The following is a 23,814-nucleotide window of genomic DNA, read 5'->3' as shown; positions in this document are numbered from 1 at the left end:
TGATGGATTCAAACAGCTTGAAGCTTTCTTGTCGGTTACCTTATGAATAACGTCATTAAGTTTGCACTTCAGACATCTGTTCTATAAAAAATTTTACAAGTTAAATGCTTATAAGTATATTTTAGCTTATCTATACATTTGAAAAATAAAAAATGTGTTTGCAAATCTAAAACAATCAAAAATGTTATCACTTTCAACTTATGATTTTACACCTTATAAACTATTTTTGATTTGATAGAACCTTTTACAATTTTCTCACTATATTTCATTTTATAATTTTTGAAAAACTCTTTCCTAAAATATGTTTTTATTATGTAAAATTACTTTATATATATTTTCTATATATAAATAACTAAATGGAGGACACTTCAATCATTTTAACACAAGAAGTTCTTATCAAATATCATTCGTCAAACACATCAAATATTTATAATTAAATCCAATAAGTCTATTCAAATACTAACTATTTATTCATTGATTTAATTTCAACGCTTAAATAAGATATTTATTACCGCCCACATTTTTAGTCATCTAATCCAAACGATCTCTATATTTAATTATTTTTCACATTAAATTTTACAAAGGGCAAAAAAAAATTGATTACAAAAGAACCTCTCAATATTTTTTAAAAAAACTTTAACCTAAAAATTCATCAATTAATTAAATTCCCAGTCTTCCATCTTCTCCGTTCACTACATACACACTCTCACTGTACATTTCTTACTCAATTTCTCTCTCTAGAACATTCGCCATTGCTGAAATTATTGAAGCTCTCAACGGCCGGCAAAAATACATCACTTCCTGTAAGTATATTATATATATATATAATATACTTTCTGCATTATGCTTTTGTACGTATCTGTAAATGCATAGATTCTACTTATCCTTTTTTTTTTCCTCTTTGTAAATTAAGATATTTTTGCTTTAATTTTTCGCATCTGTAAGTCGTTTTCGAGTGAACATTTAATTGTTTTTGCGATTTAAACTCGAGAAAATTCACATTTTACTTCTCCTTCATTATTTTTCAGCGACTTCCACTGACTTGCAGATATATTTGACTTCTAGGTGTGTTTATTGCTTGTTTTATGCAATTTTTCTGCTCAGATTTGAATTTGAACTGAGTTGACTAAGGGAATAAGGTTGTGAGATTTGAGAAGGAATGGAGTCATCGCAATCGCAGCTACAGAGAAGAGGAGGAGGCTTAGTTTCGATGTCACCGTCGCACACGCCGCGGTCGAGTGATAAAGTGGTGAGAGATCTGCGATCGGGGGAAGGGAATGTGAATGGGAAGCATGATAAAGAAAAAGGTGTAAATGTGCAAGTTATTTTGCGTTGCAGGTGAGTAAAAATGAATGTACTTTCGAGTTTGTTATATTTACTGATTTTAATTGAGTGTTGTTGATGGAGTAGCTATGGTGAAAATTTACAGGCCGTTGAGTGAGGATGAGATAAGATTGCATACACCAGTTGTGATTTCCTGTAATGAAGGTAGAAGAGAAGTTTCTGCTATTCAGAACATAGCTAATAAGCAGATTGACAGAACATTTGCCTTTGATAAGGTTTGATGATTTCCAGCTGATTTATCATTCATCTGTTCAATTTTTTGAACAGATTTACGCAATGTTATGCATAAAATTTGGACTTATTCCTAATTTCCTATAGCTTTCCTTAGATTTTTCCGTAAAAATAAAGCATTTTTCATAATTCTCACTAGAACTGTAGTATACACACTAAATGAATTTGTCCATTACACTTTTGTCAAACAATGAGTTAAAACTGGTTATTTGTTTTCAAGACCCTAACTTTATATTGGATAATTCTTCTGTCTCAGGTATTTGGTCCAACATCCCAACAGAAGGACTTGTATGATTCTGCAATATGGCCAATTGTTTTTGAAGTTCTAGAGGGATATAACTGCACCATTTTTGCTTATGGGCAGACAGGAACAGGGAAAACTTATACAATGGAGGGAGGGGGAAGAAAGAAGGTTGGTGGTTGATAGAAATGTGTTTGTTTCAACTAGTTATTTTTTCATGCACTAATTGTTAAATTTGCCCCATTTAGAATGGGGAATTTCCAAGTGATGCAGGTGTTATCCCCCGAGCTGTAAAACAAATTTTTGAGATATTGGAAGCTCAAAATGCTGAATATAGTATGAAAGTAACACATTTGGAGCTTTATAATGAGGAGATCACAGATCTTTTAGCTCCCGAGGAATGCATAAAGTATGTAGATGATAAATCCAAAAAACCAATAGCACTGATGGAAGATGGTAAGGGTGGAGTTTTGGTTAGAGGCTTGGAAGAGGAGATTGTTTCCACTGCAAATGAAATCTATAAGATCTTGGAGAAAGGTTCAGCTAAGAGGCGTACAGCAGAGACTCTTCTTAACAAACAGAGTAGTCGTTCTCACTCTATTTTTTCTATCACAATTCACATCAAGGAATGCACTCCAGAAGGGGAGGAGATGATCAAATGCGGCAAACTGAACCTTGTTGACCTTGCTGGTTCTGAGAACATATCACGTTCTGGTGCAAGGGAGGTAAGATGTAAAAATATCCGACTACCAAGACATTGTGTTTGGCAGTATACTTAATGCACGCAAAAGTAGTTTAGACAAACAATGTAATGCCGAGATGCTGTTTTAGCAGTGTCACAAATTTATCTTTAGTTCATGATAGCTAGTCTCTAGATATTCTGCTTTTTGAGATCTTTGTACTTTTTATCCTTTTTCCTTGTTCAGTTGCTTTCTTCTCAATTACAGTATAATAAACTAATTTTTCTTTTGCTGCAGGGCAGGGCGAGGGAAGCTGGAGAAATCAACAAGAGTTTGCTTACACTTGGTCGTGTTATAAATGCTTTAGTTGAACACTCTGGTCATATCCCATACAGGTCTTCTTCAATCCAGTCCTATGTTATTATAGAGTGCTTTTTAGTTCTTACATATCCTGAATAAGTATTGCTTTGTATATGCCAGGGATAGCAAATTGACACGGTTGTTGAGGGATTCTCTTGGAGGGAAAACAAAGACATGCATTATTGCAACAATATCACCGTCAGTTCACTGTCTGGAAGAGACACTGAGCACTTTAGATTATGCTCATCGTGCCAAAAACATAAAGAACAAACCAGAGGTTAGTTTTCGGGATATTTATTACCTAAAAAATGTATCTTTAACTGTCCTTCAGCTTTTCTTCTGTCGTTATTTCAGATTAACCAGAAGATGATGAAATCTGCATTAATCAAAGATTTGTACTCCGAGATTGACAGACTGAAGCAAGGTCTATACTACTGCTCTCTTCCTCTCTTTTTCTGTATATAAATCTACATCTTACAGCAACAAATTATCTAACAACATTTTTTTAAAATCTATTTTATTGCCGATAGAGGTGTATGCTGCAAGAGAGAAGAATGGCATTTATATACCAAGAGACCGATATCTTCAAGACGAAGCAGATAAGAAGGTTAAGTACTGTTTTCAGGATCCCAAGATTGGTTGCAGTCACTTGACATACTTGTTTAATACTCTGTGGTAACTTGTTTTTCCCCTCTCTCAGGCAATGTCTGAAAAGATAGAACGGATGGAACTTGACTTCGAATCCAGGGACAAGGTGCACAAGAGATGAAAAAATCTGGAGCATCTTAATTTTCTTGTAAAAACTGATAAATCTGAACTCATTATCCTGTTGCTTTCTGTAAACAGCAATTTATGGAACTTAAGGAACTATACAATTCTCAGCAATTGTTGACAGCAGAATTGGGTGACAAACTTGAGAAGACAGAGGTTAGTGGAATTCTTAAGACATCTTATTCCAGATCATTGTTGTCCGACTCTTTCTCATGAAATTTGCTACACTTTTTGTGTCTTTTCAGAAAAAGCTTCAGGAAACTCAGCATACATTGGCTGATCTCGAAGAGAAACACAGGCAGGCAATTACCACTATAAAAGAAAAGGAATTTCTGATATCTAACCTTCTAAAATCTGGTAAGCTTCATCCTCTATGCCTGGGGAAAGGAGAAATTTTTTGGCTTGTCATTTGGCTTGTGGAAGCAACGTATTTATACCAAGTCTACTATTTTAACATATTCATAACAGAAAAGTTGGGAATGGGTGTATTACATTTTTCATTAACATTTTCATAAAAGTAAAGTTGGGATATGGGTTTATTACATTTTTCATTAACATTAGCAAATTTGGATGTAGCCATAATGATTTGGCAGTGAATGTGGGGATTTATGTAAAATAATTTCACATTTAGAGTAGTGCATGATATCTGGAATTGTATGTCTTCTACCAGAAAAAGCACTGGTTGAGCAAGCATTTGAACTTCGAGCTGAACTGGAAAATGCTGCATCAGACGTGTCAAACTTGTTTGCCAAGATTGGTGTGTATTACACTATACAGTTCTAAAACTCAAAATACATGATTAATTTTCTTGCTTAGAAAACAATGTTGCATCAAACTCCTGCATACTGATAATGGGTGATTTCAGAGCGCAAAGACAAAATAGAAGATGGAAACAAAGTTCTCATCCAAAATTTCCAATCCCAGCTGACTCAACAGCTTGAAGTCCTGCATAAGGCTGTTGCTTCTTCAACCACACAACAAGAGCAACAACTCAAAGGCATGGAGGAAGACATGCAGTCCTTTGTTTCAACAAAGACTGAGGTATTCTTCACGCAAATTCAGTTATTAGCCATGTTTCTAGAAAAATTGGAATTTTGATTCCAAAGCCAAAAGGAGATGGCAATATGTACTTTTCAGATATTATTTGTTGCAGTATTTACCAAAACTATTTAATTAGGGAGCATATATAATTATTTGAACCTGCTCTTTCGACAGAAAAACGTTACATGTTTCATAAGTGAAGTGCTTCAATTGTCTAATAGGTTTACATATTTCTGGTGAAAATTGTACTCCTATTAACCAATATCACTTTTTTGTCTGATTTTCAGGCAGTGGAAGAGCTTCGAGGCCGTCTGGAGAACTTAAAAACCATGTTTGGTTCTGGTATCAAAGCTTTAGATGGTTTGGCTGGGGAACTTGACGGCAATGCTCAGTCAACCTTTGACCGTTTAAATTGTGAAGTTTCTAAACATTCTTCTGCTTTAGGAGAGGTCTGTATCTTTTCTGCTGTTTTTAAGACATTCTGAGGAATTTGTTTCTTATCTCCTTTTTCCTGATGTAGCTTTTTAAGGAGATTGCTTCTGAGGCTGATACCTTGGTTAATGATCTTCAAAAAAGTTTACATGATCAGAAGGAGAAACTAATCGCATTCGCACTACAGCAACGTGAGGTATCAATAGTGAACTATTTGTGAAGCACATATATTCTTTCAATGCTCCTTATCTGGATCTTTCTTTTTCCTGAACGAGTATAGCTTATAAACTTTGGATGCCTTTATATAGGCACATTGCGGGAGTATCACGATGTCAAGGTCCATTTCTCAGATTACTGGGAACTTCTTTAAGACTCTAGATATGCATGTGTCCCAGTTGGGTGAAATAGTGGAAGAAGCACAGACGGTCAGTGACCAGAAATTCTCTGAACTAGAAAAGAAGTTTGAGGTCTGTGACTTCATCACTAGCATATGACTATTTATTAAACTATGTCAATATGCATTTCTAACCTCATTTATTTGGATCTCTCAATTTTAGGAATGTGCTGCCAATGAGGAAAGACAAATCTTGGAGAAAGTGGCTGAGTTGCTCGCTGGATCAAATGCTAGGAAGAAAAAGCTGGTAGGTCATCTAGTAATGATAAAGATGCTCATCACAGTTTTCGATGTGGCTAAGATTGCACAATTTTAAATTTTAGAAAATGATGATAACAATATCAACACGAGAAAGTTTATAGGTGTTGTAGAATGTAGACAGATTGGGACTTCCTTTTTCTTGTGTAGTTTTATATTTTGAATGTTTGCTTGATTGCTTGTAGTCAATGATCATTAGTAATAATTGGCTTATTATGATCAAGCAGAAATCCTGTATCCAAAAATCACAGTCATCGATTGGCTATGATTTGCTTCTGGTTGCAAAAACCAATTGACTTTTGTATGACTGCCTTCTGCAGGTTCAAACTGCTATCGATGACCTCAGAGAAAGTGCCTCCAACAGAACGAGCAGACTGAAACAAGAGATGTCAACCATGCAAGATTCAACTTCTTCTGTTAAAGTCAAATGGACTGCTTACATGGAAAAGGCTGAATCACACTATCTAGAAGATACTGCTGCTGTGGAAAATGGGAAGAAAGAGATGGAAGAGGTGCTACAGAATTGGTATGTTAACTCAGCTGGTATATTCCACGCAAATATCTTAGGAAAAGCTTCATTCTTTAATGTTTGCAAGTGTATCATCCTTTCTGTGCTAACCTGGAAATATGCAATGGTGCAGTGTGCAAAAGGCTAAATTGGGAGCTACGCAATGGACAAATGCTCAACGGTCTTTATTAGACCTAGAGGAGAGAAATGTTGCATTTGTCGATGAAATTGTCAGGTCAGTTGGTTCACTGACTGTTCACTACTTCAGTTTCATAATGTTGATATTTTACTTAGACTGATACTCCCGATGTTTACTGCAGGGGTGGAATGGATGCAAATCAAGCATTACGTGTAAGATTTTCATCTGGAGTGTCATCCACTCTCGAAGACACTGATGCTGCTAGCAAACACCTACTCTCATCTATTGACCGTAAGCTATCTAGAGTTGCACGTTAAACGTTTTAGCTTTTTTATTTTTCAATTAATTTGATCAACACATGCAGATTCCTTACAACTCGACCGTGATGCTTGTGCAAACCTTGATTCTACAATTGTTCCTTGTTGTGGAGAGCTGCGAGAACTAAACAGCGGACACTACCACAAGGTTGTTGAAATTACAGAGTACACTGGAAAAAGTCTTTCACAAGAATACATGGCAAGTGTGTTTTACCTCAAATTTTACGTTTAGTTTGTTAAAAAAAGTCTATGTTCTAAGTCTATATTTCAAATTCTTTTTATTTATACTAGGTCTATGTTCTAAGTCTATATTTCAAATTCGTTTTATTTATACTAGGTTGATGAACCGTCTTGTTCGACCCCAACAAAGAGACCATTTAATCTTCCAAGCGTAGAATCTATTGAAGAACTAAAAACTCCTGCTTTCGAAGAGTTGTTGAATACATTTTGGGATGGTAAATCCTCAAAGCTATCAAATGGAGATGTAAATCATAGTAAAGAGATAGAGGTAGATACTTCTTTACTAGAGTCAAGAGTTTCCCTCACTGCTGTAAATTAGAAGAGTCCACTCCAAACTACAATTACATACATCATAGTATATGGCAATGAAGGAGGAGACTGGAGAGTTGTACATAATGTGTCTTTGAATCTCCATCTTCTCACCTATACGTAGCAGATAATTTATCCTTATTCTTTTTATTTGATTTGAGTGATCGAAATATGTAATGTCTGTGCTGAACATGTTAGTTTGAAGTGTCTGTGGATGCATTATTGATAGAGATTGTAAATTTCATTTGCAACTTGTAGTAAACGATACATTGGTATACTGAGATTTCAACTCTTAAATTGCCTCAACGCAAGTATTGCTTATGGTACAGAAGCTAATCTTGGGGCCAAAACCCAGACACCCCCAAGAAACAATGGGGTTGATGTCATAAATTTAGCCAGAGTAAATAAATGTAAGGTGAGAACAATCAAGTATGAATGTAGTTAAAGGAACAAGGGGAAGCTTGATCACAAGACCAACTTATTTTTCATTTATCTCATCTAATAACTAGATTAATGTTACATACGAGAGGGTATCATGACACATGGACTCTGCTGCTTCTCAATTCAGAACAGTGATTAGGCTTCAGCATTCTCGTATTGTATGAATATGCCATGTAAATATACTGTATACACTGAAAAAAAAAAGGAACAGACGAAAAAGGGATAAGAAAGACGAGGGCTAAATGAGATTAAAAAAAAAGAAGTTATGCAACTGCAAGCAAATCATCACCTGCAGTCTACATATTGAGGCTCCCCTTTTTTCCTTGTTTTAACTAAGAAAGAATCTACATTTGAACTGTCATGGCCAAAATATACCATCTTAGCGACCAGCATGGCCAAAAAAAAAATAACTGAACCATTGATGACTGAATTTCACGGAGCGCAATTGGACAGTATTTTTTGTTAGAGCCATCTGACAGCCGAAAGTTCCCGACGCTTGAGGTAGGTAATATATAAGGCTTTTCTGCAGCAATGACCAAATAAACAGTATGTTAAGGAGTAAAAATAAAACAGTATAATTCCAACACTCTTCCCCTTACCCCAGGAGGTGGAATCAACCAAAACAATGAATCAAATCCACAAAAACCCTCATAAAATGGAAATCCAAATTTATAACTTCCTGGCTAAAATTCACCATCTATAAATAATTAGTCCCATGTCAGTTTACTACTACTCACGACATAAATAGAACGAGACTAAAAACATGATGAGAGACCAGGTCAAGTTGCTTAAATAGACCAATCAACCACACTAAAATTTCAAGTAAGTTTGCATAACATAATGAACTAGAAATATTACTTCACAGTTTCAGGGAGAGTATTAGGAAAAAAAGGAAGATGAATGCATTAGAAAAGGTAACAGGTACAAAATGTGACGTGGATCAAAGTACCTGGAAGCTTCTGACAGAGCTCTTTCCACAATCAAGCTGGTGGTTCTCCACCACATGTTTCACCAACAAAATTATCAGTTGAGTTTTGCTGACATAACAACTTATTTCCATCTCCAGGAGTTGAGCAAAGAGTATCCCAATCCATCAGAGAAGAACCACAATGCATAGCACCTTGTTCTGACATATGACTGCTCTTAATATTGCCCTCTACATGATCCTTACCATCCTCATAAGTAGGGTCTGTTCGATCCTCATCCACATTTGAGGGCTCAACATTGGGATCTGAGCTCAAATCAAAACCATTTTGTTCCCCTGTCCCATTATAAGCTACAGTTACAACTCCTTGATCAGATGGTTCAGCAACTTCTTTCTTTTGCCTCTTCCATTTCTTTGTAGATGAAGTACCATCATCCTCAAAATCTTCTTCTTCTCTATCTCTGTGCAAGTAAACCCAGAGCTTCTTCTCATTATCAAACTGTACACAAGGATCACGTTCATAATGCAAACGATCCAACGCACCACTAACAACTTGATTGACTTGAGCATCAGAGACCTCCTCCACAATATACTGTGAGTCTCTGATTAAAGTACAAACATCTGCTCTAGTTCCTGTGCTACCAGGCAACCTAGCAGCTGCATCTCGCACAAGACAGAGAATCGTTACATGGGCAGGGCGATCCTTTTTAAGCATGAAGTGATCACGAGCTTTTGACGTTGGCTTGCCACCACACCTTCTCAGAGGAGCAACTATTGATTTTTTCCCATCAATAGCAGTGTAGGAGAAGGCCCTGTCAGGTATTGAGTACCTAAGGAATTCCTCTTTACGGAAATACTCTCTGACTTCTTCGGAGCTTGGGCCAATGGTACTCAGACTCTTCTGAGCTCGCAAATCTCTGAACCTTTCCTTCTCATCTAGATTATATTGCATCAATGACAACGGAGGGTCAGGGAGACTTCCTATCTGCCGTAGCGTCTCCTGACCATTTTTCAGCCAATTGGCAAAAGAATCAACCAACTTGACAAGCATTTTGTGAGGAAGACCCCACACTTCTGGAGATGTGACTTCCTCCATAGGCTCATGATCAGATGAATCAGGGCTCACTGGACCAATCCAGGACCAACTTTTGGTTGGTTTGTCATAGACCACAAGAGACTTCCACCCTTTTGCACCAAGCGGTGCTGTTTTGGAAGAAAATATTTTGAGTACTCCTCTGACCAAATCATGGAGAGGTTCTTGAGTCTCAAGAATACAGGGATCTCCCGGGTTTGATCTCACACGGTTAACAATTTCTTGAACACTCAGAGAGGGCACCTTTGCTTGAGTGGAAGGAATTGAATTATCACCATCCAACTCTGAGGGTGGTGCAACTCCCCCATGCTCCTCCAGAGCTTCCTGTCTTCCAGCAATTGTATCTACAGCCTCTTCTGGAAGCAAAGTAATCATTGCCATACGAGCTGCTGAAAGAAGATGAATGATGGAGAATGAAAAGCCAGTATGAACTGTAGGAGTAATCAAAGTGAATGGCTTTTTTTGAGGTCGACTTTCCACATCTACATCTTCTACTACCATTTCTGAAGTTGGGGATCTGGGAACTTCCACTAAAGGAGGCCATGTTTCATCCTCCAGCTTCTTTTTACCCCGCTTCACTGAGAGGTCATCTTGTCGCTGCTGGGTATCAGAATAGAGAGGGTCAGTATCATCTAGCTCGTATGGGACATCAACTTTGACTTTCCGCTTCTTCATGACTGAGTTGCAACCTGTTAAATGCATATCAGATTTTTCATGGTGATCGAGAGCACTTGTGTCAAGCATCTGACCTTTCTTTGAAAACTTGGAAGAAACTCCATTCCTTTTGGCCGGCAACCGTGTCCGCAATGAGTCATCCTCCTGAAACTTGTGATCTTGCATATAATTTGCAGGCAAGATATCACGGCTAACTTTTCCTTTTTGTTTCTTCTCTCTGCTGGATGCCATGTGGTACTTTTCAGTTTGGTCCCCTTGCAAAGGACCATTCTTGGCTAGCTTGTAGATTGGTTGCTCCTCTTCATCATCATTGTCATTGTCGAACTGACTCAAACCGGAGAAATGATTTCTAGTGGAGAAACTACTCAGATGACCAAGACCATGCATCTTACCCATTGGTTCTGCTCCCAAGCCACGACTTCCAGTTTTCTTTGGGCGGAAAAGTTCAGTGGAGTCGCTCATCATCCTAGAAGAATGTAATGAACCATCACCAACCGGTATACTGTACTTACCCTTTTGACCAAATTTAGCGCTTTTAGTATCCAATGCAGGCATCAAATTTGTGGAACCACTGGGATATGCCCACTTGCTCCTCATCAATGGATTGTTATCCTCGTCACTTCTTTCTGATGATTCAGATTCAGTTTCTTCAGTCTTTGCAAATACCCTTCTACCTCTAGTTCCTGACCCATCTTGTCCTCCATTCTGCATTTTCGCCTTGACTTTCTCAGGGAAGGCTTTTCCCCTATAGTCTGACTGAAACAACTTATCATTTAACTTGCGATCAGGATATTCTTGGTCCACCTTCCACTTTTTGCTCACGTTACCAAGCTTGTGTGATGGGTTGGTAAAATAATTATCCTCTTGTGCTTTACTTGGCCAAAATGGTTCACTTCCGCTCGCTAGTTCCATTCCATTTCCCTTCAGTGACATTTTAGGAATCCGGATTTTACCATAATTCATCTGATCTTCAGAGAAAAACTGTGGGAGACCATCCGCATACCTGTCTTTTTTTCCAAATTCATACGCAGCTCTGGCATTGCTTGGCTTTGCAGTCAAGACCTTAATATCTGACAGCTGATTGACAGTATTGTTCCTTCCATAGGCATAAAGATCATTCTTTGACGGGACAGGCACACCCATGAAAACATCAGAGTATTCTTCCACTCTCGACCTTTCATGCTTTTTCCCCAATTTTACAGTCCCACTTCTATCAACGGCCCCTGCCCGTGAAAAGATTCTCTCTCTCTGCACATCCACTTCATACATCCCATCATCCTCATAATTGCCATTCAACATATCCCTCATTGGGACAGCCATCCCAGAATTATAGTCCATTCCTTTACCGCGACGAAAAGGAGGCAATGTAGAACTCTTTGTTCCACCTACCTTCAAATTCCCTTTTAGGTTCTGCTTTTTGTATCTGGCAGCTTCCGAAGCCATTTGGCCCATTTGTCTAGATGATGAATCCAAGGCTGACCCTACTCCATATCCAGAATAACAGCCCATATTCTGACCAAGATTACGATCATTTGTTCTTTTGCCCCACAAAGTATCACTGAACTCCTCTCTCTCGGATCCATCACTTCCCAATTCTTCCAATTTCTCGTACATTAAAATCTTCTCATTCTTCTTAATGTTCAGCACTTGAAGCTTCTCCTCAATGCTATAACCAGGGCAACTGAGCCAAGCATCTCTTATCTGACAAAGATTACTGACAATTGCATTCTGATGGTTTCTGAGATGGTGATAATGCTTCCGCTTCTGAAAGAAAATCAATCCTTGACGGTAAAGTGCCACTCTTGGCTCACATAACCCACCCTTTAACATGTTAAACAGCTTATCCAAGGGACTTCCAAAATGCATATTATTACCTGTGAGGAGATCTTTCAAAGTTTGCATAAACGTTTCCTGGTCCATGTCAGGAAGGTACTGAGCAAGACTAAACCTTTCTTCCTCAGACAACACCTCATTCCAAACATCCAATGACAACACATCCCCCAACCCCGAAAGATCATACAATTCGAACGGAATGCTACATGTTTGATCCCCAATTTGACAAAACTCCTCCTTAGACTCCCCTAATTCCAACAAATCAAAGTCGTCCGATCCTGCCCCTGAATCACAATCATCAAAATCATCATCATCATCCTCGCCATTAGATTCAACCTCACCTCCACCGTTTCGTCTCTGAAACTCCTCATCCTCAGTCGACATACTGTCCCTACTACGAGGAGAAAACTCTGAATCAAATCGTGATGCCTTAAAGCTTCCCTTTTCGATCACCATTCAACATATAAACAACCCCCAAACAATAAACAGACCACACCAGCACACTAACCTTCCAATCCAAATTCAAAACCCTAGAAAAAAAAAATCAACCAAACATGCCAAAATTCAGAGATTCTCCATACCCATAACGAAAAATCACAAAATATTGAAAACCCACCTCATCAAAACAAATATAAACACCCCCATATACATATATGATGTAACAGGTGTAAACAAAAAAAGATTACAGATTGAATTAGAAAAAATTACCTTGTAAACAGATGAACAGAGAAGCAAGAAACAGAAAGGCGACCCAGAATTCTTTGAAGGTAATGTGAGGGAAAGAGACAGAAAACCCTAAGAGAAGAGGCGGTTATATTGTGCTATGCGGGTGTTTGGAAGAGCACAGTGGATTATACTATACAAGAAAAAAAGGGAGAAAAGGGGAAGAAGAAGAAGAAGATGAGGACGTGGATGGTGGCATCGCCGTTGGATTGAGTGCTGAAAAGACGAAAAAGGGCATCGGAGAGAGAGAGGGAGCTTGAAGGAGATAGTAGTAGAGTGTAGAGAGAGAGAGTGTGTGTTTGGGTCGAGGAAGAAGGGGCTGAGTCAGGGAACAGGACGACTCGGGGTAATAGTGTGGGTTCGAAAACTTGAATCAAATTGATTAAATAATAATAATAATAATATATTAATTATGATAAAAAAATAATTTGATAAGTTAAAATTTGAAAAGAATAAAGTATACACAAATTTATATATGAAAATACACAAGAGGAATTATGAAATTATTTATTCTTTAAATGTTTATTTTCGATTGTTATTTGAAATATACTTCCGTTCTTAATAAAAATAGTAATGAAATGAAATCATGAATAAAAAAAATGTGTTGAATTAAAACTCCTTCTTACAGTGTATACAATATGACAAATTGTATGATCCTCTCAAAGCAAATTAAAGAAAAACATACTAAATGATTTGGAAAATGAGATATGAATATGAGGATTTTAAGATGCAATCATAAAATAATTGGTATGGATTGTAAATTGATTATATTAATTAATTAATATATTCTATTTTTTTTTACAAATTAATAAGGTCTGATCTAATTTGCTTCTTCCTTTTTTAATCATAGAAAAAAAGAAATGTTTCTATGATTTGAACAGATTTATTAATTAAAATCTATATAATACTATATCCTTAGATATAATAATCAGCGTAGGATGGATCTTTGCTAAGAAATTATTTAATTGTTGCTATTGCAAGTGTTACTTTAATGCTTAGGCACCTATAATGTGTGTGTTAGCATTGCAATTAAGAAAAAAAATATTTCATTAATGTTTTATTTTATATGGAATATAATTTGACTAAAACCAAAACAATTATACAGCATATGCTACTAAAAACCCCAAATAGTTAAATTACATATGATGTTTAAAGGATTAAATTGAAAGAAGTATTTAGTTTTGATTTTTTAAAAATAAAAAATATATAAATGATGCTAAACACGGTGGAGAAGGATAAGGTAAAACTTTGAATAGACGAAAAGTTAAACCACCCTAATCCACTCCATAGCCATTCTTAGTGTTCATGCATGAGAAATTTTTGTGAGTCCAAAAAGTAATGTTCTTAAATGTTATGTAGATTATTTTTTTCTTTCTAAAATAAGGGCACATGTTTTATGATATATCATTTAATAAGTTAATACATATCTCTAACTCATGTGCTTTTCCAAAAATGATAAACCAAAAATTTTAAATTGTTAAACTTTAAATCATTATACCTCTAAGTTTATAACTTCAAGCCCAAATCAAATTTTCCACTTCAACTCAGAAATAGATTTTAAATGGGCTACTATAGAAAATGGGCCTTCTTGCTTATTTGACCCGTCCCCATATCGTTCACCTTCCCAAGCCCAAATATATTCCGTCGTTTTTGTTATTTTCATTTTTATTTCTATATATAACGTCATATATGAATTATGTCAAATAAAATTTATGTGTTTATTTATTCAATTTTATATGAATTGAAATGTATTTATGTATGTTCAAAATTGAATAATATAAATATAAAATAAGATTAAATTAAATGACACACTTATATATTTTAATATATAAATATCTACAAGTAAAACAAAACATAGAAAAAGAACAAAAGAAAAAAAAAAAAAGGTGGAGCATAACGTGCTCACAACTATAGAGCTACCTGTTCAGTAAAAAAAAAAAAATATTTGAGAATCATGCACGTTATGCAGAAAAACAAATGTCTACTACCTACTATTAAAAATAATTGAGTTGTTTGGGTACAAGAATGTTTGTCCATAATGCATTCAACACCTACTTCTTTGTTTATGAGGATAGATCAATCGAGGCGGAGTCGGAATTTGATTGGTGTAAATTTAAAATATAGAATAACCATATAAATTATGTAGTAATTATTTGTAGAATTATATATATATATATATATATATGGCATATTGAATAGATGTGTATTTGAACTTAATTTAGCTAACATTTATGTCTTTTTTGTTTAATTTTTAATATGCATAAATAGATATTTAAATTTATAAAAAAATCAAACAAGTCATGAAAATTTGCATGGGATATACTCGAACTGATTTGTATTATGCAATGTAGGACGTGTGTTTACTTATTCAATTTTATACGAATTTAAGTATTTAATTGCACATTCAAAATCAAAAGGGAGTCAAATATAAATATAAAATGAAACCACGTCAAAAAATAATTTATATATTATTAGTTATATCATTTCTTAAAAATAAATATAACATTTACATAAAAATTAAATCTCTTCCTTTTTATGCGATAAAAAAAAAAAAGAAGAAAAGATATGAAACGAATCTTATCATATGATCGATCTTTCAAATAAAAGAAAAAAGAAAAATCAAGCTAGTTGTATTTGCATCATGGGGAATAAGCTTAGCTGTAATATCCTCCAAGATTAAGCTAATGAATTCAAATATATATATATATTTTTAAAAAGTAAATAAATAAAATATAGGTTACATGTTTAAATTAGGTAAACAATTATTAATACGTATATTAAGATAGTTTGTCTATACATTATTCTTTTGAGGTGTAGTCTTTTCCTAAATCGTACCAACACAATATTTTATGCATATTAGTCTTCATTTTGTAAAATTTGCTTTAAGAAATAATTTCTAAACATTCATACTGAAAATTAGATAAGTTTAACTTTTCCGAAACATATATTTAACCAAAAAGTAAATTTCATAACTTTTGGTTGCAAGCATTTTTCTTAATAAATTTATGCGTACCAACTTTTCATCCTGCTAATACTTACAAACATTACAATAATAATAACAATAATATATTTGAATAATTTCACAAGCGAAATTTGAAAAAAGTTAGACGTATCTAATCTTATCTTTCTCTCTTTTTTAATTGAGCTAAAAAAATTGTTTTCGATAAATTCTTAACTCAAAAAAAAAAAATCAAAGCAGAAAATTAAAAAAACCAAAACGACAATAACATAGCAAAATAAATGAAACCGAAAAAATAACATGTAATTTTAATGATAAAATTGAAGAAAAAATACCATGCAAAGACCTAACAAAAAGAAGATGAGATTAGACTTTAGAGTGTCTTTCCAACGTAAAACTACATCAATATATAATCACCTACTATCGAATTACTTTAATATTCGACTCTCATATTTTTTTTTTATTTAAAATTATAATATTTATATTTAAAAAATTAATGAAACCTGACAATTATATATGGAGTATATACTAATTTAACAACTATGCATTTTTTAACCCTTTATGCCACCTGTATAAAATTCATGTTTTCTTCTTCCGAACCTCTCATTATGAATTAATCTCTGCAACATATTATGTGCAGATCAAAACTTGAAGAAAAAACATAAAGAAGAAGAAGAGAATTTTGTGTAAAAATGGGAGAAACCCCTATAGAAAATGGAGGAGGAGGAAGAACAAAAATGGTTAGAATAGAATCAGGGGCAGCAAGAGGGTTCAAGAGCCTTCATTTTCTTGATAATACAACAGGAAAAGAAGCAGATGCTTGGAAAAATGTTGAGAAAAGATTTCATATAAATGCTGTTAATGGCATTCTTTTTAAAGACAAATTTGGACCCTCTATAGGTATGAAAAGTTTCTTTTTTAAAAAAAAAATAAAATTGGGGCTAGGGAAAAAAAGGGATTTTTATCAACTGAGCTACTAAAATTTATGTGATATTGTTTTTTTATTTTTTTCTGAAATGAAAGGAATGGAAAGCAAGGAATTTGCAGAGGAGTTGTTTGATACAATGGCAAGGAGAAAGAAGATTAATGCAGAAAATGGGATAACAATTGAGGAACTTAAAGAATTTTGGGATGATATATCAACTCATTGCCCTGATACAAGACTTCATATTTTCTTTGACATGTAAGAAATTTTCCATTCCTTTTTTTTTGTTTTGTTCACGATTTGAAGCTTATGAGTTCTGGATTCTAATCTTTTAAAGTTACAGAGTTGTGTGCATATTCAATAGGATTTTTAAATATGTATATATGGTTTGAACTAAAGTATGGCCTAGCTGGGGGTTAGGGAGGGAAGAAAAACTAATAACATATGCTGGAGGGACTAAACTTGTCAATCTTGTAGTACGAATGAATTCATGATTTTAACTTGATGGATTCAATGTGTAATGTTCTTAAGATTAAACACGTTGTACTTTTGAAATTATGAGACCAAAATTCGATATTTTTTCTTATTTTAGTGGTTTTTCATGCATGTGTTCAGGGGCGAAGTCAGGTAGGGTCAAGGGTTCATCCAAATCCCCTTAGATGAAAACTTACATTGTAGTATTATTTTTTATGCATACATTGTAACTATCGGATCCCCTTAGTGAAAATTCTTGCTACGTATTCTAGCTTGAAGATACGGAGTTCAGATGAACTCGTTGTTTAAAAGCTCCATTGTTCTTTGTTTTTCAGGTGTGACAAGAATGGTGATGGGAAACTATCAGAAGAAGAGGTCAAGGAGGTGAGAAAAACATACTCACAAGTGAATTTGTTCTTTGTTTATTTTGGGAGTCAGTCTACTTAATACTTTTTTGTGAAAGGTTCTAGTGATGAGTGCTTCAGCCAACAAATTGACAAACTTCAAGAAACATGCAGCAACATATGCAGCTTTAATCATGGAAGAGTTCGATCCTGATCATTTAGGATATATTGAGGTAAAATTCCACTTAAAGTTGCCATCTTTCTATACGAAGTCGTCTTCTTTTTGTTTTAAAAATTCAACTTTGAAACAGATATGGCAACTTGAATCTCTACTAAGAGGAATGGTTGGATCAGAAGATGGGCAAAATAACATGAAGAGATCACAAACATTAGCAAAAACCATGATCCCTAGACAATATAGAACTCCAGTGAGCAAGTTTTTAAGCAAAACTTCAGAGAAGATATACGATAACTGGAAAAGAATTTGGGTCGTAACGTTGTGGTTGTCCATTAATTTCATACTATTTATATGGAAGATTGAACAATTTAAAAGGAGAGAAGCCTTCAAGATTATGGGATATTGTGTCTGTTTAGCTAAAGCTGCAGGGGAAACTCTCAAGTTCAATATGGCTCTAATTCTCATTCCAGTATGCCGAAGAACTCTTACTCAGATTAGAGAAAGTTTCCTTGGTTATATTATACCTTTTGATGATAACATCAATTTTCATAAAATGGTTGCCGTAGGAATTACTGTAGGGGCCTTTATTCATATATTGTTTCACACAAGTTGCAACTTCGTAAAGTTAGCGTCCTGTCCAGAGAGTAAATTTATGACAGCTCTTGGAAGCAATTTTGGCTACCAGCAACCAACTTACATGGATCTAGTAGTATCTGTTCCAGGCGTAACGGGGATACTAATGACCCTTTTCATGCTTTTCTCCTTCACACTGGCAACACATTCGTTCCGAAGAAATATCATCAAATTGCCTGGCTCATTTCATCATTTGGCTGGATTTAATGCATTTTGGTATGCACATCATCTGCTGATATTTGTGTACGTGCTCTTGATCCTCCACGGCTGCTTCATATTCCTTACCAGCGAATGGTACAAAAAGACGGTATGTCCACTTGCATTTTGATAACCTTATCACACTTGTTAACCTGGTATTGAAAGAAGTACTAGTTCAATTATGCACACAAATCATATCGTTGTCCAAATGTTGAGAAAAATGTAGCATGAATATAAGCTCTATACTCTTGATATCTAGTTGAATGTTTCTTCAAATTAGTTAAAGAATTTTCTATCGAAAAGTCATGATTGAATGAGCAAAAATACCTTTAATATGCAGACATGGATGTATCTTGCAGTCCCAGTAGTTCTGTATTCTACAGAAAGAGTTCTTATCATCAATGAGAACCGCTACCACGTGAACATACAAAAGGTTTTAGTTCCAAGAGACTTATATCAATTCAAGAAAAACTCTTAGTAATTGCAAAATTTCTAAATTCAGCTTCATTTCTGTGTCGTAAAACAAAAAATGCAGGCTGTTATATATACAGGGAATGTACTAGCACTATATATGACTAAACCTCCAGGATTCAAGTACAAGAGCGGAATGTACCTGTTCGTTAAATGTCCAGATATATCAAACTTCGAATGGTAATTAAAGCACAAATTCTAATCAAACATATTCAATATTGTCAATATCCTTGTGCTAAGAAATTTCTATTCGTCTCTTACAGGCATCCATTCTCAATCACTTCTGCACCAGATGAGGACTATCTAAGTGTCCACATACGTACATTAGGAGACTGGACTACAGAGCTTAGAACCAGATTCGAAAAGGTATTATACTATGCTAATTTTCATTTCTTAAAACAACTTTACTCTTCATTTTCTGCGGTGTACAAAACTTGACCGAGTAAAGAAAGGTATCCAGCCATATCGTTGACGGTTTGACACATAATTATCACATAGTAGGCAGATATGTATTTTATGTCAGGTACTTCTTGCAATGTCTTTGTGTAGGATAGTAGGAGACAATTTACTAAGGCATGATTCGTAAAATCAAGATACATAATTCGCTGAAATGAATAAGGAATTTAAAAGGTTTTTTATTCCTATTGTTCTTTGCTCTTGGGATCCTAAAGCTCGCATTTACAGGCATGTCAAGAGGCACCATCCAAGACGAGAAATCTTGTTAGAATGGAAACTAAAGCATATAATCAGAAGGATGCGGAACAATCTCAAGCCGAGTATGCTACAATGATCTATTGCTAATAGTATCCATCTTATGTTGCTTTGAAACTTATATCTTAAATTTTGAATCAGAAATCCAATGATCATTATCAAAGGGCCTTATGGTGCACCAGCTCAGAACTACAAGAAGTATGATATCCTTCTACTAGTTGGCTTAGGAATTGGAGCAACGCCATTTATCAGCATTATAAAGGACATACTAAACCAGAAATCGGGATATGTAAGAACTTATGCATATAGAAGTATTTTGTTAATAACAACAGCAGAGACAAAAGAAAATATAACATAATCCAACAACTGCAGAATCAACAAGATGACGGCAAGAAAGGTCCTCAAAGAGCATATTTCTATTGGGTGACACGAGAACAAGGATCATTCGACTGGTTCAAGGGTGTAATGGATGACATTGCTGAACACGACGAAAATGTTGGTTTTTGAACCCTGAGATTATGAATAAGTAGTTTCCTCAATTAGCATAAACTCGGACTAATACACTTTTCATGCTCATGAAACTTTAATATTCTCCTGCAGGAAGTGATAGAAATGCACAACTACTTGACTAGTGTTTATGAAGAAGGGGATGCACGATCAGCACTAATCACAATGGTCCAATCACTGCAACATGCTAAAAATGGAGTTGATGTTGTCTCAGAAAGCCGGGTATTTTCTTAAGATCTAATGATCACTACAGTACTAGCTTCAACTTTTTTATTAGAACTGTTCTAACACTTGATTCTCCGACAGATAAGAACACATTTCTCTAGACCAAATTGGAAAAGAGTGTTTGCTCAATTAGCAGCTACACATCCATCATCTCGCATTGGTAAGCCTCTATTTTTGAACTACTTCAAGGTTAATTTCACGGATGGACACTCAACTACTTTATCGTTCAGTCTATAAAAACATGTTTGAAACATCACGGTATATTGCACAGGTGTTTTTTACTGTGGAAGTCCAACACTTACCAAACCACTCAAAAAGTTGTGTCAGGAATTTAGCTTAAATTCGTCCACGCGCTTCAACTTCCACAAAGAGAACTTCTAGGGTACGCGATGATTTCATAGTTTGAGAGTTCACTACAAACATCGGTATCAATATATTTGCAGTTAAATTTGTACTAGTACTATATACTAGTTAGCTGTAAGAGTTTACTTGGAGAAATATAAAAGTGGAATTTCATTTGTTGCAAATTTGTATACTCAGTCTCAAGTCTTTATGTTTTTTAGTTTAGAGAGCATCATGTGATTCTACAGTGAGAAGGTTCATTTCTTCCCATTCTCACAAGTTTTTGTGACAACGTAAAGCTTAAGCTGTTAGAGAGACCCAAATGCTCTCACATGCAGCTTGATTTTTTTTTTTTATGAGTCAAAACAATGTAAGTTCTTTTTAATAATGAATGTGTTGAAACTGATACCATGACCTTTTGGGCTTGGCATTAATCTCTTATTGGGCTGAGAATAAAAGGAATTGCAATGATTTGATAATTGCCATAATTTTGGGTGGAATGATACAGGGCCAAGAGCCCTTTTGCACTTATTGGAGACAAACAAACAATTGATATTATTCAAAATTCAGACATGTTTCCAACCCGAATCATTTTGAGTGAATAATATGTTAAAATAATCAAGACATCGAGAAGAGCTCATATTTATATATAGGTAATATTTTCATTTACCACCTTAATCGGAGGACAAATAGAGCCACAAGTTTTGATTATTTTTCTTATATAAAGATGTATTGTTCGTATAATATAATAATTTTATCGATATATATTTGATGTTAAAGACAAAAGAGTGGCAAAATGTAATGATTTTATTTGATTTTTTGCATTAATAACTATACTTAAAGTTGTGCATGTGCTTTCTTTCCCGTACTATTATTTTTTTCTTTTCACACTGTCTCCCTTTGAACAATAATTATTCCCGTGACTTATAAAAGCACCACATATTTCTTTTAATTTTCTGAGTCGATTCTCTGGAAATTTATTTCCACATAAAAATAAATTAAAATAATGGTAGCATTTAATTAGCGAACAACTTCAAAGATATAGTTGATAGACATTATAATTTCACAAATATTTTAATAATATAAAGTGATGTCATATTGTTTCTATTGAGTGGCTTATATGGCATAGAATCAACAAATTTAATTAAGTGATAAAAGAGGAATTCGTCAATTCAAAGATATGTTGATATTGACAACATTTTTATAGTTTTTGTAATAATATTAAGAGTGAGGTCATCTTTGCTTGGATTGTATGACATATACTCCTCAAATTCACTAATCTCATATACATATATCGTGTATCGTTTAATATTGCATTGATCAATATTAACTTTAGGATACATTGTATTATTTTTTATTATTATATAATGTCATACACAATAATAATTTGAAGGATAAACTTATAAGAAATATAGGTTTATGGGATAGAGACTACAGATTCATAAGTAAAGTCACCTTAAGCGAAGAGTGGTTCAATACACATCCTTTATCAAAAAAGTTATAAGGTATAAAAATGTTAAATATTATTATAAGTGTTTATATAATTTCGTACATCAATTATTAATTAGCACAATTACAAAGAAAATTTTCACATTCTTTATTAAATTCTTAACTTCGTCACTGAGTAAAACTGTATTAACAATGTATATAAATTCAACATATTTATTTGGATCCTTTTTTGCTTTTCCTTTTTCAAGATCTTTTGTCCTTTCAAAGTTGTGTATAATCTTTTACTTATTGTTGTTTTTAGAAAAATTGTTCTCCTAAAGACATATCCACAATCGTACAAGTAATAAAGTCATTAAGAATTATTCATAGGGACTTGTGAGTGTAATCATAAATTGGGCTCATATAATGAAATTTTGAATTTAGATAACTAAATAAAGTACTAATAGTCAAATTTAGATTTTCTACTAAAAAATTAGTAAAAGAAATCTTTTTAGAAAAATTATATAAAGGGTAAAAGAGGAAAATGAAGAGGTCAATATTAAGTAATTAGAAAACAATAAATCTACTTATATTATAAAGATATTTCCTTTGATTACTTTTACTTTTCAGCATTTTAACATTCATTATTTATTTTCCAAACAATTTCTCAAAACCTAAAACTTTACATTAATTAAAATAGAGATACAATAATAAAATATTTATATTAAACATTATTTCTTACGAAGTCGATAAAATACAACACGGATTTATTAATTAATAAATATAAAAATGGAGAAGGGATGTTGTATTAAATTCATGACATGAAGAATCAATTTTTAGGGATGATACTTTTTTCTCGTGCGCCCACCCATATAACGTCCATTAATACTCCAATTTATAGTAATCTGCATGCATTTATTATTAAAAAAAATGCATTTGGCGGATTCAAACTTTTAATTTTTTCGTTAAAAAATTACATTATATTTATATCATAAAAAGGTTATGGACATATTGTTGAAATTATACTTTTTATATTTTAAATTTTTTAGTGAAAATTTTTGTCCAATTGATCCAAGAAATTCATTCATATTTTATTTGATAATATATTTAGTAGATGATGAATCTCTTACGATTATTTTAATTTGTATATTTTGAATTTTGTTAATGAAAAAAATTGGTGAGGCAATTCAGATAGTACTATTTACCAGTACTCAGACTGGTAACAGATGGTCCACTAATAAACTCAAAACAGTTCATCTCAATTTTTAATAACACACACTCAAACAGTTAAACCGTATGCAGGCAACATTTTATGACACTTTTTTGTTGAAGTGTGTGATTATTTATTTCTTCTATTTTAATGATATATTTTTTTAGTGTAATTTTTAGAAGAATGATATATTTTTACATATACTGACTATAGTTTATTTTATTTTTTAAATTGTTTTACTTTTAGTAAGATAA

At 34.0% G+C, this 23,814-nt stretch overlaps 3 protein-coding genes across 7 annotated transcripts; 2 read left to right on the top strand and 1 right to left on the bottom strand.

Annotated features, from left to right (window-relative positions):
- Nucleotides 1-632: 632 nt before the first annotated feature.
- On the top strand, nt 633-7,571 carry LOC101255463 (kinesin-like protein KIN-5D). Of its 3 annotated transcripts, none has more exons than XM_010315234.4 (23): nt 633-803; nt 1,105-1,338; nt 1,430-1,559; nt 1,832-1,987; nt 2,065-2,541; nt 2,794-2,891; nt 2,977-3,133; nt 3,211-3,280; nt 3,387-3,463; nt 3,557-3,610; nt 3,703-3,783; nt 3,873-3,984; nt 4,298-4,384; nt 4,493-4,668; nt 4,956-5,117; nt 5,189-5,296; nt 5,409-5,567; nt 5,658-5,741; nt 6,073-6,278; nt 6,394-6,495; nt 6,581-6,690; nt 6,764-6,915; nt 7,054-7,571. In XM_010315234.4, exons 2-23 carry the CDS (start codon nt 1,160-1,162, stop codon nt 7,273-7,275), a joined length of 3,159 nt encoding a protein of 1,052 aa, XP_010313536.2. In that variant the 5' UTR covers nt 633-803; nt 1,105-1,159; the 3' UTR covers nt 7,276-7,571. The 3 variants fall into 3 exon arrangements, with proteins under 3 accessions (XP_010313536.2, XP_010313537.2, XP_019066534.2); XM_010315235.4 differs by having other exon boundaries at nt 1,066-1,338; XM_019210989.3 differs by having other exon boundaries at nt 669-803; nt 1,140-1,338.
- LOC101255762 (uncharacterized) lies at nt 7,485-13,307 on the bottom strand. Of its 2 annotated transcripts, XR_738662.4 has the most exons (4): nt 12,941-13,307; nt 8,656-12,762; nt 7,996-8,229; nt 7,485-7,897 (listed from the first exon to the last, which is right to left on the bottom strand). XR_738662.4 is itself a non-coding variant. In XM_010315236.4 (3 exons), the coding sequence occupies exon 2, from the start codon at nt 12,686-12,688 to the stop codon at nt 8,687-8,689; it is 4,002 nt and encodes a 1,333-aa protein (XP_010313538.2). In that variant the 5' UTR covers nt 12,689-12,762; nt 12,941-13,296; the 3' UTR covers nt 7,485-8,229; nt 8,656-8,686. The 2 variants fall into 2 exon arrangements, 1 of the variants encoding a protein (XP_010313538.2); XM_010315236.4 differs by having other exon boundaries at nt 7,485-8,229; nt 12,941-13,296.
- Nucleotides 13,308-16,475: 3,168 nt separating this feature from the next.
- On the top strand, nt 16,476-21,358 carry LOC101266390 (putative respiratory burst oxidase homolog protein H). 2 transcript variants are annotated; one of them, XM_010315233.4, is made up of 14 exons: nt 16,476-16,814; nt 16,938-17,097; nt 17,649-17,697; nt 17,784-17,890; nt 17,969-18,775; nt 19,007-19,099; nt 19,202-19,317; nt 19,401-19,503; nt 19,822-19,913; nt 19,990-20,137; nt 20,221-20,343; nt 20,449-20,577; nt 20,662-20,740; nt 20,852-21,358. In XM_010315233.4, exons 4-14 carry the CDS (start codon nt 17,786-17,788, stop codon nt 20,959-20,961), a joined length of 1,905 nt encoding a protein of 634 aa, XP_010313535.2. In that variant the 5' UTR covers nt 16,476-16,814; nt 16,938-17,097; nt 17,649-17,697; nt 17,784-17,785; the 3' UTR covers nt 20,962-21,358. The 2 variants fall into 2 exon arrangements, with proteins under 2 accessions (XP_010313535.2, XP_004251452.2); XM_004251404.5 differs by having other exon boundaries at nt 16,478-16,814; nt 17,777-17,890.
- The last annotated feature ends 2,456 nt before the right edge of the window (nt 21,359-23,814 follow it).

Source organism: Solanum lycopersicum, chromosome 11 (assembly GCF_036512215.1).
Source record: "Solanum lycopersicum chromosome 11, SLM_r2.1".
Taxonomy (NCBI): domain Eukaryota; kingdom Viridiplantae; phylum Streptophyta; class Magnoliopsida; order Solanales; family Solanaceae; genus Solanum; species Solanum lycopersicum.
The sequence above is the reverse complement of the archived record's forward strand: the minus strand, read 5'-3'. Positions and strand labels throughout refer to the sequence as shown.

Bases quoted from the DNA above. Each gene is read 5' to 3' on its own strand.
- LOC101255762 (XM_010315236.4), bottom strand. From the start codon at position 12,688: ATGGTGATCGAAAAGGGAAGCTTTAAGGCATCACGATTTGATTCAGAG.
- LOC101255463 (XM_010315234.4), top strand. From the start codon at position 1,160: ATGGAGTCATCGCAATCGCAGCTACAGAGAAGAGGAGGAGGCTTAGTT. The intron at 3,611-3,702 runs GTGCACAAGAGA...TTCTGTAAACAG, and splicing joins ACTTCGAATCCAGGGACAAG to CAATTTATGGAACTTAAGGA. The intron at 5,742-6,072 runs GTAGGTCATCTA...TGCCTTCTGCAG, and splicing joins ATGCTAGGAAGAAAAAGCTG to GTTCAAACTGCTATCGATGA.
- LOC101266390 (XM_004251404.5), top strand. From the start codon at position 16,607: ATGGGAGAAACCCCTATAGAAAATGGAGGAGGAGGAAGAACAAAAATG. The intron at 16,815-16,937 runs GTATGAAAAGTT...CTGAAATGAAAG, and splicing joins CAAATTTGGACCCTCTATAG to GAATGGAAAGCAAGGAATTT. The intron at 20,741-20,851 runs GTAAGCCTCTAT...TATATTGCACAG, and splicing joins ACATCCATCATCTCGCATTG to GTGTTTTTTACTGTGGAAGT.